General features: G+C 40.1%; 1 protein-coding gene across 1 annotated transcript in view; it reads right to left on the bottom strand.

Annotated features, from left to right (window-relative positions):
- The window catches only part of gpr158a (G protein-coupled receptor 158a), a 568,943-nt gene that overhangs the window by 249,759 nt on the left and 299,779 nt on the right, over nucleotides 1–19,405 (bottom strand). The window contains exon 3 of the mRNA XM_059638942.1: nucleotides 12,836–12,938. Coding sequence (XP_059494925.1) covers nucleotides 12,836–12,938 — 103 coding nt within the window. The remainder of the gene's footprint in view (nucleotides 1–12,835; nucleotides 12,939–19,405) is intronic.

Raw genomic sequence — 19,405 nt, 5'->3', positions numbered from 1 at the left:
TGGGGATATTGATTGTACAACTTTAAGAGTAAGGCCTTATTTTGTGCAATAATGGTGAGGATCCCTATTTATTGAAAAAAAAAGTGCTAATGGCCAGAAGCCAGAGGTTCTACCTCTGAACACAGATCTTCTCATTTTAAAGAGTTCAAAATTACATATCTATCGTTCAAAGAGGCAGCTGCCTCCAATTAGGATTCTCATGAGCCAGGAGCAGGAAGCTCAAGTTGTGCAGATGAAAGCCTATGAGATCAGACCTACATTTTGCAGAGCTTCTAGGATAGTGAAGTATTCTTTCGGATATTTCTCCAGGACACCTTTAGGGGAGGTAAAGTATCCTTACACAAATGTGAATAGCAAGTACTTAAATGCATTGGGCCTATCAATAGAACTGTCAAAATTAACTATCAAAAGGAGCTAAAAAGGCATTTAAAACTCCTGCACTTTAAATATTTGGAAAATCGGTTTCAAATGTCATCAAATCATTGCTTGCTATCTAACTCTGCCTGTTTACATAAACCTGAAAATTATTATCATATGATTAATGCTGAATGACTGATTTCATAATCTTTTAATGTCACATTGAACTGCCTATTAGATCATAGTTTGACAAATCTAAATGGCCATCGACTCTTTGCAGAGGCACTACAAATTTCAAAGGGATTAAATAAAGTCTTTTTAATTGTCTTTTTAATCAATGAAAGTTTCTTTAGAAATTGTAAATTATTCAATAGATAAAATTTAACTTTGTTGCATTTTATTATGGGTCTAGAGCTTAGTCCATGAAGGGTGTTTGGTGAGTTAGCATTGTAAGTGTAAGGTAGTGAGTTGGTAACATGAGTTGGCATGAATTGGTACGAAAAATACAGCTAGGTACAGTGTATAAATTGGTCGAGCATGAGATGTCATGATGGCAGATATAGAGGCACATAGGTTGGCATGGTTGTTAAGAAGAGTTGGGATTGGATCTCGGGGCAAAGGTTGAGGTGTGGATGGAGGGTATTCGTTTCCATGAGTTAGCATGAATGGGACATGGGAGTTGTTTGCAGGGGGGGGTGCTTGAGGAAATGGGAGAGAGAGGAAGATTGATTTGTGCTTTATTACATGTTTGACAAGTACTGATACAGCAAGGCAGACTTCCACCTTGCCCGCCTCTGCACACTTTCCTCCTCCTTTTCTGTGTCAGCTTCCAATGACTTGGTGGTATCTGTCAGTCTGGATACTCTAACCCCTCTCTGACACAAGCATTCTAATATGTCCAAATGGCGGTACCTAACATAAAATAACCTGTGCTCTGGGAATGTGTCTACCTCCTGTTACACGTCTTTAGGTTCTGCCTCCTGATGCCCAGGCATTTTTTAAAGGATTGGAGTTGAAGCCTGCTGTAAGGTGAACACAATTTGTTGATGTCAGAGGTTAAAAAGTGGAGTAGAGAGTCCAGCCTGCTCCCTGGGGTGTAAAGGAGGTAGCAGATGAGACAGTGGATGCATTTGTTATGATTTTCCAAAATTGCCTGAGTTATGGATAGGTACCAATGATTTGGAAACATGCTAATGTAACACCATTATTTTAAGATGGAGACAGGCAAAAAGTGGGAAATGACAGTCCAGTCAGTTTGACCTTTGTAGTGGGAAATTGCTGGAGTCAATCATAAAGGAGAAGATAACTGAACACTTGGAAAAACCAAAGGTCAATTCACCAGGGTCAGCACAATTTGATGAAAGGCAAGTCATTCTTGACAAACTTTCTGGAAATCGTAGAGGATATAACCAGCAAGGTAGATAAGGGGGGAATCCAATGGTTGTGGTATATCTAGGCTTTCACAAGGCTTTTGACAAGGTGCTGCAGGAAAGACTGGTCCAGAAGGTTAGATCCCTGGATGCTAAGGATACAGTTTTGGCTTGGATAGAGGATTGATACTGACAGAAAGCAGAGGGTCAGGATAAATTGGTCCTTCTATGGATGGAGAACTGAAACTAGTTGGGTGCTGAATGCTGCAGTGTTCATTGCTTGAACCTCAACTACACAGTCTATATAAATAATCTGCAAGCAGGGACAGTTGGGACATGGCAAAGTTTGCAGATGATACTAAAATAGGTTGGAAAGCAGGCAGTGGTGAGGAGTTAAAGGTTTTACATACGGATATTACTAGGCTAGGAGAATGGGCCAGAATCTGGTAGATGGAGTTTAATGTGAATAAATGCAAGGTTGTCCATTTTTGACAAAACAACAAAAAGGCAAATTATAATTTAAATGGGAAGCAGATTGGAAGTGTCTCAGTGAAGAGGGATTTGGGTGTCTTTGTGCATGATCACTGAAAATAGGTTTGCATGTGTGGCATATAATAAATACACCTAATGGAATCCTGGCATTTATTTCGAAAGGACTGGGTTATAGAAACATAGAAGGTAGGAGCAGGAGGAGGCCATTCAGCCCTTCAAGCCTACTTTGCCATTCTTCACGATCATAGCTGCTCATCCAACTCAATAATCTAATCTTGACTTCTCTCCATAACCTTTGATCTCATTAGCCCCCAAGCGCTACAACTAGTCACCTCTTGAATACATTCAATGTTTTGGCATCAACTACTTCCTGTGGTAATGAATTCCACAGGCTCACCACTCTTTGGGTGAAGAAATCTCTCCTCATCTCTGTCCTAAATAGTCTGCCCCGAATCCTCATACTGTGACCCACCACTGGGTACATCCTCCCTGCACCTATCCTTTCCAGTCCTGTTAGGAGTTTATAAGTCTTTATGAGGTTCCCCCTCATTAATCTGAACTCCAGCAACATTCCCAACTGAGTCAATCTCTCCTCAGACATCAGACCCACCATTCCTGGAATCAAAGCAGCTTTGTTAAAATTATATAAGTGTTGGTGAGACCATATCTGGAATATTGTGCCCAGTTTTCGTCTCCTTACCTGAGGATGGATGTGCTGACACCGGAGGCAGTTCAAAGGAAGTTCACTAGATTTATTTCAGGGATGAAAAAGCTGTTGTACGAGAAGAGTTTGAATAGCTTGGGCTTGTATGCACTGGAGTTCAGAAGAATCTGATTAAGGCATTTACAATGCTAAACAGTCAATGCTGAATGGATGGTCCCCGTAGTGGGATAGTCTCGAACAATAGGTCATAGATATCGAGTGAGGGGAGGTAGGTTCAGTACAGAGATAAGGGAGAAAAGGACTTCTCCCGGAGGGTTGTAAGTCTATGGAACTCACTGCACCAGAGTGCAGTGGAGGCAGAATCAATCAACAGATTCAATAAAGAAATAGACGTGTTTCTGATGAAAAACGGGATAAAGGACAATTCAGGAAAGCAGGTAGGAAAGTGGAGGTGTGATCAGGATAAGATCAGCCATGATCATGTTACATGGCAAACTGGGCTCAAAAGGCTGAATTGCATATTCCAGTCCCTAATTCCTAAGTTGCTGTAGGTCAAGATCACAATTGAAATATATCTCATCAATGTCTCTCTCTCTCTCTCTATCATCTTTGTATTATGTTGAATTAATCAATGTAACTTGGACCTACGTGTACCTATTGGTACAATAATCAATGTAACTTATACATATTGCTATCGTAATCAATGTAACTTGTACCATTTGCTACCATACAATAAGTTACATCTTGCTATGCCAAGTGCCTCTTCTCATTGAGACTCACTTAAGGTACATTCTCAACTGTGAGCCAAATAGGCCTTTAGACGCAGTATAGAATGGAGGAAAGGTCACCAGACCCAAAACGTTAACTGATTTTTTTCTTCACAAATGCTGCCAGACCTGCTGAGCTTTTCCAGCAACTTGCTTTTGTTCCTGATTTACAGCACCTGCAGTTCTTTTGGATTTTTTTACGGTTGGTTCAGCAGACCATACAAGATTAGCCGTGAATGTGGCTACTTAAATACCACAAGGTCACAACAATGGGAAAAATCCTTCACACCTTGGAGAAAACATTTCAGAAAGTGGATGAACTTAGGCTTCAAATGCTTTACTGCTCAAAGAATACACAGAGCTGCAGGTATTTGAGCAGTCAGTGTTAGGAGTTTATAAGTCTTTATGAGGTTCCCCCTCATTAATCTGAACTCCAGCAACATTCCCAACTGAGTCAATCTCTCCTCAGACATCAGACCCACCATTCCTGGAATCCTTGAGTCAGTGGAACACATAAAAGGAAGAACAAGGCAGAGAGGCATTCCAAGTTAAAAGCTTCACTTCAGACCAGGTAAGGAGTGCAAGAGTAGCATTGTGAGTTAGTAAGGATTTAAAAATTTACCCACACTTGGCACTTCCAGAGTCTTTAAAGATGGATTTGTCGGCACAGTCCTGAGTTGAGGTTCTTCTGGAAAGCACCTATTCCAGTGCTCCATGGAGGAAAGTTAAAGGCTTTGTTAAGCAAAGGAAAGAAATTAAATTAATGATAAAAAGGACAAGACTGGGAAAGATAAAAGCTAAGAATGGGGCACTTAACATTCACAGTGAGCATCACTGTCACAATGAGCACAAACCACAAGACACAGCTACTGTAATTAAGTCAATGATCAAGAATTTAATTCGTACCAGAATTGAAGCAGTGATAACATCGCAGGGCACACTTAATGTAACAAAACAGCAATATGAAAGATAGAGAAACTAAACTCATACAGAAGAATAAAGCTCACAGAATTTTATGACTGTGACAGGATTGGGAGTTCAATAATTTAATTGGTCATTTTAGCAGGAAGATTTATTAAGGTCATAGCCAGAGAGTTTTATTTTGAAAATTGTGAAAGAGATGTATATTGCATCCAGGCCTTGAAGGTTGTGAAAGTGTCAATCCATTTTGCTGACAAAAAAAATCGAAAAAAAAATCACCTTGGTTGCAAAAAACAGGAAAGCCTTCATTTTATCTATAGTAGGGTTTAACTACCATTTAAACCATAAAAGGATAGGTAGATCCAAAATAAGCAGCAGAATGATATAGCATTTTTTATTGAACATAATTGAAAGCTATCTTAGTATGTAATATGGCATTGCTACACTGCATATTTAAAAGCTTGCGAAACTAAACAAATAAAACAGCATTAGCTTACTGCAATACTAAAAGCTTTAAAGCCAGAAACAACAGCATTTAGTTACTGCAGAATCTCAAGGAAGAAAAATAATTATTTTGAATTAGGAAGATATGGCAGAAAGAAATAATATTGCTACTGAGAGTTAATTAAGCTATACAATTGCTTTAAAGTTAAATAATAAATCTCAAGTTGAACAAGCAAATGGCATTCAATAGGACTTACAACTGATGACATTGTATATAAGAGAGAGGCATAGATGTTTTTTGAAGAATCTCTTCCAGCTTTTGAAAATAATTTAATTCTAACAAGAAGTACAACTCCTGAAAGATAAGATTTTAAAGGCAAGTGCAGCATTCAGGAGAGTTCAGTATCGAGTTAATGACTGATATCTACAGAATAGTGGAAAACTGCGACTGTAAGGCTTTGAGGTCAGAATTCATAACTGACAAAATTATTGTTAGAATTATTTATGAGTCTTTTTTAGATTCTTAAGTCCAAGAGTATTTGGCTTTGGAGAAAGCTACTGGAAATGATCTAAAAACAGAAACCAAAATGCATGAACAAATTCTGAGAGGACAGTACAATTTTATCACATGAGAGCAACAAGATCCATCCACATCATAAGGCATAAGCACTCTAAAAATACTTGTGACAAGTAAGACAAAGAATAGGTTAAAGAGCGGAAATTAAGAATCAGTGTCAGCAATTTGGAATAAAACAGCTTTACAGCAATGAGCATACTCAGCTATAATGAAAGAATGCTAATGTGTAAAACTATAGGTCACTTGCAGAGATGTTCAGATGTCATTCGCAGTTTCAGAAAGACAGAAAGCCAATACTTACTCATACAAAAATACCAATGTGAAAGAAACACCAGCACTAGAGAACTTTGTAACTCAACAGACTTTAGTTTATCAGAACATGTTTCTGTCAACGAACATCACATTGATTTTAAGCTGGACATGAGAATTTGAGCTATAGGGAAGCCTGAATATGCTGGGGTTATTTTCTCTGGCATGTTGGAGACTGAGGGGTGACTTTATAGAGGTTTATAAAAGCAAGAGATCCATGGATAAGACAAATTGTCAAGGTCTTTTCTTGCAGACAGTGTTGCTTGTATGGAATGAACTGCCAGAGGAAGTGGTAAAGGCTAGTACAATTGTAATATTTCAAAGACATCTGGATGGGTTTATGAATAGGAAGTTTTGGAGGGATATGGGCCAAATGCTGGCAAATGGGACTAAATTAATTTAGGATATCTGGTTGGCATGGATGAGTTGGACAGAAGGGTCTGTTTCTACGACTCTACGATCGTACGTGCCACTGTCCTGGCAATTCAAATACCATAGCTGATAAAAAAAAGGTGCAACTTCCAAACGTGAAGCTACATTGTCCAAATCAAATAACTTTAACATTAAACATTTCCGAAGACATTACAAATTGTTACAAGTAACACTACAGTATAAAGTGTGTCAGGGAATACAGAATGTTTACTTAATTCATAATCAGGACATCTTACCCTTGAGCAGGAAGGCATATTTTGCCATTAGCCTTATTCAAAAGGTCAAAAAAAATCAATAACTCAGGAGTAAAAGTTCCATTGAGATGGTCTACATATTTACATAATTAGGAAAACTCAATACTAAAAACAGTATCAGACTAAGAAGAAATTCCTCCACATCTCTGGTGCCCCTTTATTCTGCGATTATTTCCTCTGGTCCTGGACTCTGTCTTGAGAATAAACACCTTCCAAGCATTTACCCTGCTAAGCCCCTTCAGAATCCTACATGTTTAAATGAGTTCATCTCCCATTTTTCTAAACTCCAGTGAATAGAGTACCAACTTGTTTAATCTCTGCTTGATTAAATTATGCTTTCCCAAATATTCTGCTATTTCCTCCTTAATAATTGTTTCCAATACTTTTTGAATAAATTCCAACTTCACATTCCGTCACCATTTTTTGTTAGTCTGTTCCAGCAGAGTCCACAGAGAACAGAATCAAGAAAGTTATGGTGAGCCTTTATTCAACACTGGTTTCAACCTCAAGAGTACTGTGTCCAATTCTGGGTACCACACTTTTGGAAGAATATGAACCTATTATTGAGTATGCAAATGGGTTTATTAAAACAGTTCAAGAATGAGGAACTTCAGTTACTTGGATAGGTTAGAAAAGCAAGGTCCTCAGAGAAGAAACAGCTGAAACTACATTTATTAAAGGTGTCTATAAAGAGTAGATAGGGGAAAACACTGTTCCCATTGGAAGAAGTTTTGAGAAGCAAGGGCTCACTATTTTCAAGTGAATGAAAAATGAATCAAGAATGAATCAAAGATGACACCAGGGAAAACTCGTAGAAAATGATCATATGATGTGGAATGCAGATTGTGGAAGAGACAGGTTCAATCGTGGTTTTCAAAAGCGAATTAGATTATTATCTGAATAGAAAAGATTTTCAGTACCATGGAGAAGGGCCAAGGGAGCGAGAATAGCAGAGTTGCTCTTGCAGAGAGCTAGCATGTGAACTGAATAATTTCTTTCTGAGCTGTAATCATCCAATGACTCTATTTTTGTTGCTTTGTGGAGTCAGACATTGAAAGTTCTTTTTATAATCAACATATTCCTTTCGCGTTTATTTTTACTTCCTTTCTTCTACATTGGTTTGCAGTCAGGTAATTCTCACTTACACTGAAAAAGAGTCACATTCTACTGGAAATGTTAACACTGTTTCTTTCTCCACAGGTTCTGCAAGACCTTCCAGCTGTTGTCCTTTTTCTTTCAGTCTACATTTGCTGGTTGTCTTGAGTGGAATGGCAGTTCCTCATGCTCTTTCCACAGTGCCTGTTTTCAGAATGTTCATTCAATCTGGAGACTGCAAACTCACTTTTTTGATGTACTTGCAAATGTTATTGCTTCTTCATTGGCTTTTGAATAAGATATTGTCATTTTCTTCTGACATTGAAACGAGATTTCTTAAGTATCAGGGTAGAACTGAACCGGTAAATAATGGTTTGTTATCAGTCTTGACAACACCCAGATTCAGTGAAATGCAAGACTTTATCTCAATATGATGTGATGAATCCAATAGATTTCAATTTTCAGTTTTGGAAAACTTCAGTCATTATCTGTGGTCACACCTTTGTCGCCAGCCAGATGAGTTCAAATAAAAATAAATTAATTTTTTACTTCATCCAAATTTTCTATCACAGAAAGTGGCTGAAGCAAAACAATGCATGCTATCTGGGAGGAGTTACATATAATTTCTTAGGACTGAAAGAATCACAGGGTGTGGGCAGAAAGTGAGAACAGTTACTTGTTTTGCAATATCAGCCATAATCATAGTGAATGCTGGAGGGAGCTGGAAGGGCTGAAAGGCCCATTCCTCCTCCCATTTTTTTATGTTTCAGAGTAATCTTAGGATGATAGTTACACTGAGAAGACTAGTTTTTTAGTTCAAAGTACATTGGCAGGTTAGTCTACATTTGGAAAGAGAGTAAAGATGGCTATATTGGTTCCACTGTACGTATGTTTTATCAGAGCAGGTACAGATCAAGAATGTCCGTACAATTCATAAATAGTACTTATCCTATTGTATATCCACAACATTTTTGCTTGTCTTTTCTACTTCACATCTTTACAATCTATATCCACTTGCTGCTGATACCAGTTATTGCTTTCTGGAAAAACAGAAATCAGAGATGGACCTTCCTTGCTTCAAATTGTTTTGCTTAATATTTAAGATAGAAGTGAGAAGGAATTCCTTCTCTTGGAACATTGCTCATTTTTAAAATCCTCAGGTACAGGCAGCAGTGAGGATGAGGGCATTGAATATATTTAAAATTGTATTGGAAACATTTTTCCTTGAGGGTGTAGTCAGGTTTTATGGGGTCAGGCCAGGGTCTGGTATGGAGGAAGGAGGACCCATCAGGACACAGTATCAGGGGCTCAGGGCTTTAGAAGATCTGCGGTGCTCAGGCCAGGAAGACTTGGGGGGGGGGGGCAGTCAGAGGCATAGATTCATATGTAGGATTCATAGTAGCTAGGTGGGAGGTACAGTGTCTGGCTGGGAGGGGATGGTGAGGGAGCTGTGCGTAGATTGGGGGGGTTGATCACAGAGTTCAGATTAGGAGCAGGGGAACAGTATTCGTGTTAGGGGGCAGGAGCACAGTGTTCGGGTTAGGGGGGCAGGAGCACAGTGTGCAGGTTAGGGGGGGCAGGAGCACAGTGTTCGGGTTAGGGGGGCAGGAACACAGTGTTCGGGTTAGGGGGGCAGGAGCACAGTGTGCAGGTTAGGGGTGGCAGGAGCACAGTGTGCAGGTTAGGGGGGCAGGAGCACGGTGTTCGGGTTAGGGGGGCAGGAGCATAGTGTTCGGGTTGGGGGGCAGGAGCACAGTGTTCGGGTTAGGGGGGCAGGAGCACAGTGTTTGGGTTGGGGGGGTAGGACCAGTGTGTTCGAGTTGGGGGCAGGAGCACAGTGTTCGGGTTGGGGGGGTAGGAGCACAGTGTTTGGGTTGGGGGGGCAGGAGCACAGTGTTTGGGTTAGGGAGAGGACTGGGTTAAGAGGTGTACAAGTGTTGCATGAATATTGTCCCTGTCTCTGGGCCAAGGGGACAATGTACAGTTGAGGGCTGTCAGATGAGCTCTGATGTTAACTAATGGTAAAGCATGGTTCATGGTTTGAATGACCAACTTTTCTTCTTGTTTCTTATGCTCTAATGTACCAGTGAAGTATCATATTGATGTTGGGGACCACATTTTCACAAACAAGTGGAACTGAAGTTTGTTTTCACAACTCCCAGGGGACCACACTACTTGCCAGGTTCAAATTTCATGACTGTGACATTTCCAGTAATCTGAACTCTGTTCCTTTGAAGTCCAAATTAATCTTCAATTATTGTTAGTCATTTTCTACCTAAAACCTAAAAGTGATCCATTTTCCTTCGTTTCCTCTCTAATTTATAAAATATGAGTGCCATTCGAGTTGAATTGAAAATGAAGTTAATGAATTCTTTAGCCAACTTTACAGAGTAGTTCCTGTTGAAGCTTAGATTTGGAATGTGTGACATTTATCTGCTGGAGTTTCTTTTCTTGTCTGACAACCTCTTCTGAGTGACATTTCAAATATCACCTCTGAGCCCAGACAAGGTAACATATTCTTGGACTTCCATAGATAGATCAATGGAGTCAACGGTATGAAATAACACTGAATAGAGGTCCATGGCACCAGATGGAGAAACATTGTACGTTCACTGCACAATCTGACTGTAATGTTGTTTTGCAGGACCATGAAAACAGCTTGCATAATTGACTACTTCCTGTTCTTGGCCCGAACAATCTACGTATAGCTCCAAAACATCACATATACATCCTCAAAGCATTCTGAGCATTTGAAGTATCGAAGTATGGGCAATGGTATTACCACTAAACAAATAATTTCCTGTAATGCTGTGGCATGTTCGACAATAGCTTTACTGAGATGTTACATCTTTGCACATTAACTTTCACAATGGCTCCATGTTTGCTTCTGGGTCGAGTTTCGCATCAACCACATATTATCATCCTCTGTAACTCCTCTCGTATTGAAACTGAGCTAACTTTATGTGCCGTTCTTCCTGGAATAAATGAAGCATTTGGCTGTTGCTGAGTTTCAGTTTACTTGCTGCAGGCAATTTGTAAATGCTGTTTAGTTGCTTTACTCTCATGAGAACTGGCTAGAGTTTTAGCTTATGTTTGTCCTTCTGTAAAGTATAGTGAACATTAATTTCTTACTGGGCATCTTCCAGATCTTTCTGGTTGAGAACATCATTTTACACTTCACCACTTATACATTAGTTAGCCATATAAAGTGACTGAACCTTGAGAGGAAAGTATTTGTCTTCATGTATGTTTTCTATTTATAGATCTGAGAGTGGCTTTCATTGCTTCTGCTCAATTTCTAGAAGTTGTACTTGTTTAAAGTATTTCCAGACCAGGATTATTTGGTTGGAAATCTGCTAGCTAGAATCTAAAAAAAAATCTTAAGTTCCCTGCTTTGCCAGCATTCATGTTAGAAGACTCCACAATTCGCAGGACAGAAATTAGGGAGAATCAGTTTGGTTGAACTTAAAGATTTGATGCAGAGGTATAATTTCTCTGAATTCGAATCTCTCTGTGGTGATGGCATTGGGAAATATAATGAAATATTGTTTTACCAAATGGTTTAAGAGTTTTCTAAATGTGTTCTATATCTAGATAATTTGTCCATTGTTGTTTTGGTCTTTTGTGTAATCAACTTCTGTTGTTAAAAAAACTCTGCAGGCATGTGTGACCATGTTTCATTGAATGAATATCATGCTTTTTTCTCCTTTTTTAAAAGATGTGAATCATCAAACTAGTTTTTATTCTGGGAAATGACATTTCATGTCAAATTTGACTTAGCTCAGATATGCAAATAAATTAATTGCATGCAGTATATTCTATGGCTTGGACTTCCTGTAATATTAGTCTTTTTTTATAATGGAAGCCTGCTTATGTTGTCACAATGAAAAAGGTCCTCAGCTAACATTTTCTAAGGGAATTCTGCATGTCAGATTTTCACCATCATGCTTTGTTGGAGTCATTCAGATCATTTGGAATAATTTTACATCAACATTACCAACCATTTTTCTATCAGCAATTGACATTTCTGAAATGAAGTAAGTCCATTAGCTTTTAACAAAAACAAAAGATAGAAATTTACATACTTTAAATAAAGCTCAGACAATGGGTCTCAGCCTTGTAAACTTTATGATTTTGTCTCATCTAACTAAGTACTGAGCACGCCTCCAATGCTTAATAATTTCCTTTGGTTTGGATTTTACATTCCCCATTGACTGGTTTGAAAAAAGGCACAGTTTAATCCAGTAGGGACCTACCTACTGCCTGCCTACCCATTCCTTACCCCAGTGTGATTATACTAGAGGAAGGGATGATGTTGAGTGGACCAATTGAGCCTTTAAGTGCCCAGTAAAGGGCTTTCACCAGCTGAAACAAAACCTCATGAGATGTGGCCAGTACAACAGGTTTTCCTGCTTGTATTGGTGGCAGAAGAAGTAAAGTTATTTTGAAGTGCCTCTCTAGGTTGCCTTCCCGCAATGGCCTATCAATGTCAAATACCCCAATCCTGACAAACATGGGGAAGGAGAATGAGAAGAATGCCTGTTTGTAGCGGGGAGGGCTGTTTAATACTTAGTTAGATGAGAAGATATCACAAAATTACATCACGTCAGAGGTAGGTTCTTTACTCAGAGAGTGGCTGAGGCACGGAATGCATTGCCGGAGAGGGTAGTAGAGTCGGCCTCATTAGGGGCATTTAAGCTGCTATTAGATAGGCATATGGATGATAGTACAAGGTAGGAGTGGAGGCTAGATAGACCTTACGATTAGGGTAAACGTTTGGTGCAACATCGTGGGCCGAAGGGCCTGCACTGTGCTGTACCGTTCTATATTCTATGTTCAAGCAGTGCTAGAATATTATTACCTCTGAATATACACATAACGTGACTACGGTCTATTCACAGCATAGTTTACAGTAAGATGTTGCACATTAACTTGATGTTGGAGTTTATGCTAGTCTGATTTAAATGGCATTTTTACCTGACCTTTGGGTGAATCACAGATTACAGGGTGTATGGGATATCATTTTTAATTGATTACATAAAGCCAGCATCTAACCTCTTCAGGACAGAAGTGCATGCCCCTGACAAAATTAAGAATAAAAAAGATGCTGCATTATTAAGCAGGCCCATTTCTTGCCAGGCAGGAGCACTTACCATTAAAGTTGTTCAGAGACACACCACTGGGACGATAGAATCCAGATTTACAAGAACAGTCATACGCTCCTAGCATGAATCCACGGCCTTTAGGTGAAATGCACTGGAATGGGGAAACAAAAGACAAAATAACTTGATGACTTTCCATATTAAGCAGAGGTTCACCTGCACATCTGCCTATGTGGTATACTGCATCCATTGTACCTGGTGTGGCTTCCTCTACATTGGGGAAAGCAAGCGGAGGCTTGGGGATGGCTTTGCAGAACACCTCCGCTCGGTTCGCAATAAGCAACTGCACCTCCCAGTCGCTAACCATTTCCACTCCCCCTCCCATTCTTTAGATGACATGTCCATCATGGGCCTCCTGCAGTGCCACAATGATGCCACCCGAAGGTTGCAGGAACAGCAACTCATATTCCGCTTGGGAACCCTGCAGCCCAATGGTATCAATGTGGACTTCACCAGCTTCAAAATATCCCCTGCCCCCACCACATCCCAAAACCAGCCCAGTTCGTCCCCTCCCCCCACTGCACCACACAACCAGCCCAGCTCTTCCCCTCCACCCACTGCATCCCAAAACCAGCCCAACCTGTCTCTGCTTCTCTAACCGGTTCTTCCTCTCACCCATCCCTTCCTCCCATCCCAAGCCGCACCTCCATCTCCTACCTACTAACCTCATCCCATGACCTTGATCTGTCCATCTTCCCTGGACTGACCTATCCCCCCGCTACCTCCCCACCTATACTCTCCTCTCCACCTATCTTCTTTACTCTCCATTTTCGGTCCGCCTCCCCCTCTCTCCCTATTTATTCCAGAACCCTCACCCCATCCCCCTCTCTGATGAAGGGTCTAGGCCCGAAACGTCAGCTTTTGTGCTCCTGAGATGCTGCTGGGCCTGCTGTGTTCATCCAGTCTCACATTTTATTATCTATACAAAATAACTTGAAGCAGCTTAAGGTGAGATGTGCAAGTCGCCAAAGAGAAAAGAAAACTGATAGTTACATCTTGGTTGTATGGACACAGACAGCAAACCTAAATTGCTGGAAACAGTTGAAGGTTCTGGCTGAAATGTGAAACACAAAATGTTGAACTGTCAGTCCTGCTCCTGACTAGTCCTGTAATGCTTTGAATAACCACAAGTCCATTAAGTTTAGAACCTGGCTTCACCAACAAAGACGAATAAAGTCACTGAAACAATAGAATAGAGATGTAAGCATTCAAATCTCAGAGATCTGCAAAAGCTGCAAACAGAATCTGAAACGTGGGATCATGTCCTTGCACTACTGAATTCAGTTGTGGCTAAAGTTAATGCCAAACACAATCACTGAGATGAAGACAGTCAGGTAAGCAGAGAGCCCACAGTTAACATGGAGTGATTCTGATTCCCGTTCTGTTCACAACAATTTGTAAATTTTACTCTGCTAATTTGGTGGGTTAGGTTTGGTGTAGCTGTTGATTGGAGTTCTTTGATGTTGATAGCACCAGAGGGCTCTTCAAATGGGCCTAGATGGAGAAACTGTTGTGGTCTTCTCACTCAGCAGAAGTGTGTTTCTAAACAGGACAGAAGGCCTCCAAGGTAAAGGTGAAGCACTCCTCAGTGGGGAGACCTGAAGCAGTCATGATCCTCTGACCCTATATGGAAAACCAGGGCCTCCTTTGAACCTGTTTCTTTCTACACCGTCACCAGACCATGCTAAACACTTTAATTATGAGCCTGCATGCCGATACATCTTACTGTAGTGCTGATGGGAAGCTGGTTATTGCCTGAATTTTCGAGCCCGCCTATTGAGCAGCTGTTGCTTTCTACCCATTCAGACAGACAGCAGATGCAAACTTAACAACAGAGAAATGTAGAAGCAGAAGTAGGCCATTCAGCCCTTCAAGCTTACATCACTATTGAATTAGATCAAGGCTGATCATCTACCTCAATGCCATTTTCGTGTGATATCTCCAAGTTCCTCAATGGCATTAATCTCCTGAAACCTACCAGCTTTTGTTTTGAGTGTACTCAATGATTGAGCTTTCACAGTCCTCTAGGATACATAATTCTTAAGAGTTAGTGTCTTCTGACAAAAGAAATTCTTCTTTATCTCAGTCTTAAATGGCCTACCCCTTATCCTGAGATTATGTCTCCTCATTCTTGAGTCACTATCCTATCTACAATTCACCCTGTCATACCGGTAAGAATTAGGCATATTTTGGTGAGACCACCACCTATTCCTCAAAGCTCTAAAGAGCACACGCCAAATTCTGTCAATCTCCCCTAGGAGACAAATCCCTGGGATCAGTCTGGTGAACTCTCCTTCTATGACAAGTATATGCTTCCTTAAGTTAGAAGAAGAAAACTGCACATTGCACTCTAGGTACAGTCTCAGTAGGCCTCCATACAAATGCAGCAAGTCATATTTACTCCAGTGCTAAAATCCCCTTGTGATGAAAGCCAAAATACAAGTTGCCTTTCTCATCGTTTGTTGCACTGATTTTAGTGGCTCACAAACAAGGATAAGCAGATCCCTTTAGACATCAACACATTGCAATCCCTGTCTATTTAAGAAATAATATGTCCTTCTGGCTTTTCTACTGCCATGGGCCTGATGGATTAGTGAATTGATTTCCTTTCCCTCTTCTTTAATCTGTACATAACAAAGATAGCTTTGAATTGTGCAAGGACAGGTGGCATTTCAAAAGATTGGACAGAATTTATTTAAACCAACAGCAAAGAAGTACTAAAACTATTTAGAAGGGGAAAATTGCAGTGTGAGAGAAAACTAAACAGGTCATAGGAGTTTCTTTAGATATTTTTTAGAAGTAGGAATTATCGAAGTAAGCATTGGACATATAGAAAGCAAGAATGGAAAAATAGCAATGGAAAATAAGAAGCTGTCACATGAATTAAACATGCACGTTATATTAATCTTCACCATAGAAGTACAAGTAACATCTCAGAAGCAAATACAAATCAGGAAATGGAAGAGACAGAGGAATTTAGGTAAAATAAATCTAAAGGAAAATAGCTTAGAGTAAATTGTTGGAACTGCAGGCTGACAAGTGCTTGGGTCCTGATGTATTTCATTCTAGGGTCTTAAAATAAGTGGCTAGTGAGATAGACAATGTTACGGTTTTAATTTTCCAAACCCTCCAAAGATTTGGTTAAGTCCCATTTGATTGGAAGATAGCAAATATAATTCTTTTATTCAAAAAAAGGATGGCACAAAAAGCAGAAAACTATAGTCTGGTTAGTTTAGCACCTGTCAAAAGAACATACTAAAAGCTATTATGGCAGAAGTGAGAATGGCACTTAACTTATTCTGAAGTAATCAAGTAAAGCAAACATTGTTTTGTGCAAAGAAAATTATGTTTAACCAATCTCTTGGAGGTCTTTGAGGACATTATGTATCGTGAATAAAGAGAAACTGGTGAAGGGATATGTGACTTGTCAAAGGACAAGAAGTAAGGAAATGGTGGTGGTGTTGTATTGTTAGTAAAGGATGGAATAAATCTGATAGCAAGAAATGATGTTGGATCAGAAGATGTAGAATCTACACAGAAAGAGATTAGAAATAAAATGGGAACAAGGCTCTTGGCCCACTAATTGTAGCAATTCAGTAGGACAGAGAATATATCAGGAAATAATATAGGCATATAACAAAAACAGAAGATTTAGCATGAATAAATGTAATCTTCATGTAGATTGTGCTAACTAGATTGGCAAAGATTGCCCTTAGGAAGAGTTCATAGAGTTGTTGTGAAACCAAAAAGTGATCAGGTCATCCTGGATCTAATGAGGCAGGTTTAATAAGTGAAGTCAGAGTTAAAAAAAACTCCCTCAGTAGCAGTGAACAAAATATAGTAGAATTTAGCTTTCAGTTTGAGAGAGAAGAATATAGATCAGAAACAGCCATGTTAAACTTGAATAATACTGATTATAGTGGAATGGGGGCAAAGCCAGGAGGAGTGAACTGGGAAAGGAGTTTATCAGCAAAGGTGTTTGAGGAACAATGGCAAATATTTTTAAAAAAACTTCATGGCTCACAACAAAGATATATGCTGGTGAAGAAGAATCCTAGGAAGGGAATTCACCAAACATAGTTCATCAATAAAGTTAAGGATAGCATCAAACTGAAAGCCAGAGGATTGGGAAAGTTTTAAAAGCCACAATAAAAGTTTTTAAAACCCCATTTCATTCTCTCCTGTCCTTTCAAAAAAAAGCAGAGGAGAAAATAAACCTTGAGCATAAACTTACAAGTAATATCAAGATAGACTGTAAGACACAGAAAAAAAGACAGAGGTCAAAGTTAACATAGGTCCATTAGAGAATGAGGCTGGGGAAAATAATTGGCCAGCAGAGTATAGCCAAGGAATTGAACAAATACTTTGTTTCAGTCTTCACAAGAGAAGACACTAATAGCATTCTAAAAATATTAAATAATCAAGGGGAAAAAGAAAGAGAAAGAGAAGAGATAAAGACAACAACTATCACTAGAGAAATAATACCAGGGAAACCAAAGTGCTAAAGACATATAAATCCCTTGGAGCTGACAGGATGCATTATTAAAATAAGCAGCTACAGAAATAGTAGATGCACTCACAGTAATCTTCCAAGAATCTTTAGATTCCCGAAAAGTCTCAGAGAACTGGAAAAGTACCACTTTAACACTTTTACTTTAAAAATGAAAGAAGACATAAAGAGGCAATTAAAAGGTAGTTAGCTTAATGTCGGGTATTGGGAAAATATTACAGTGTATTATGGAGGGTATGATACCAGATCATTTAGAAACACATAACATGATTAAGCAGAGTCAGTGTGGCTTCATGAAGCAAAAATCATATCTATTAGAATTCTTTGAGGTACTAAGTAGGATAGATAAAGGAGAAACAGTGGGTGCAATATATTTATATTTTCAGAAAGCATTTGATAAGATACCACATTATGCTACTTAAAAGAGCCCATGGTATAGGAAGTAGTGCATCAGCATGGAAAGAGGATTGACTAATTAATAGAGGACAGAGAAATGGGATTAGGACAGCACTTTCAGGATGGCAACCTGTAACTAGTGGTGTTCATTAGTAAATGCACAGAGGGCTGTGTGCCAAAGAAATCAATCCAAGTGTTCCCCAAACGTAAACCTCGGATGAACCAGGAAATCCACTCCCTCCTGCAGATCAGAAGTACAGCATTCAAATCAGGTGACCTGGACCAATACAGAAAATCCAGATATGTTCCCTGCAAAGCCATCAGAGAGGCCAAGAGGCAGTACCAGACCATATTAGAGGCCCAGACCTACCAAACAGACTCCCTCTGTCTATGGCGAGGCCTAAGTGACATTACAGGATACAAAATGAAAGAGTGTAAGATGGCGGACAATGACACATCCCTCCCTGACACACGCAATGCTTTCCACGTTCGGTTTGAGCAGAATACCACCAGCGTGGCGATGCCTGCCCCAACAGTCCCAGACACACCTGCTCCCCCCATCACAGCTTCAGAACTCAGACCAGTTTTCCTGGGAACCAACCCAAGGAAAGCAATGGGCCTGGACAGTGTCCCCGGCCGAGCACTCGGATCCTGTGCAGAAAAAGTGACGGAGGTATTCACCGACATCTTCATCCTCTCCCTCCTACAAGTCCCCACTTGTTTTAAGAAGACCACCATCATCCCTGTACATAAGAAAACATGCGCAGTGTGCCTTAATGACTACAGCCCAATAGCTCTGACTTCAATAATCATGAAGTGCTTTGAGAGGCTGATCATGGCCCACATCAACTCCAGCCTCAATCACCTTCAGTTTTCCTACTGACATAACAGATCCACAGAGGATGCCATATCCCTAGCCCTGCACTCATCCCTGGAACACCTAAACAACAAAGATGCCAATGTCAGATTCCAGCTCATTGGCTACAGCTCCGCCTTCAACACCATTATCCCCTCCAGACTGATCTCAAAACTGTGTGATCTTGGTTTTGTCTCTTCCTTCTGCAGCTGGATCCTCAGCTTTCTAATCCACAGGCCACAATCAGTGAGGATAGGTAACTGCACCTCTTCCACACTAACACCCAACACTGGAGCCCCCCCACCCCCAAGGATGTGTCCTCACCTCCTACCTACCCCTTCCTGAGTAGGACACACTATATTACTGCTTAAAGAAACTTTCATGAACCCTTCTAACAAATTCCACCCCATCAAAGCCCTTAACACTATGGCAGTCCCAGTCCATGTTAGGAAAATTAAAATCCCCCTCAATGACAACACTATTGCCCCTGCAAGTCTCCCCAGTCTCCCTGTATATTTGTTCCTCGAATTCCTGTTGACTGTTTGGGGGCCTATAGTACCACCCCAATAATGTCACCATCCCCTTCTTATTTTTTAGCTCCACCCACAAAGCCTCACTGGGTGATCCCTCAGTTATTTCATCTCTTACTACTGAGTCAGTCACACCTACAACTGTGTTGCCAAATTCTGAATGAACACCATCTACAAGTTTGCCGACGACAGCACTGTAGTGGAACAATATCTAACAAGGAGTGAAAATACAGAAAGGGCTTGATGATGTGGTGCAATGAAAAGAATCT

The sequence above is a fragment of the Stegostoma tigrinum genome, chromosome 2 (genome assembly GCF_030684315.1).
Source record: "Stegostoma tigrinum isolate sSteTig4 chromosome 2, sSteTig4.hap1, whole genome shotgun sequence".
Classification (NCBI taxonomy): domain Eukaryota; kingdom Metazoa; phylum Chordata; class Chondrichthyes; order Orectolobiformes; family Stegostomatidae; genus Stegostoma; species Stegostoma tigrinum.
Note: the sequence above shows the minus strand (reverse complement) of the source record. Positions and strands in the feature narration are given on the sequence as shown.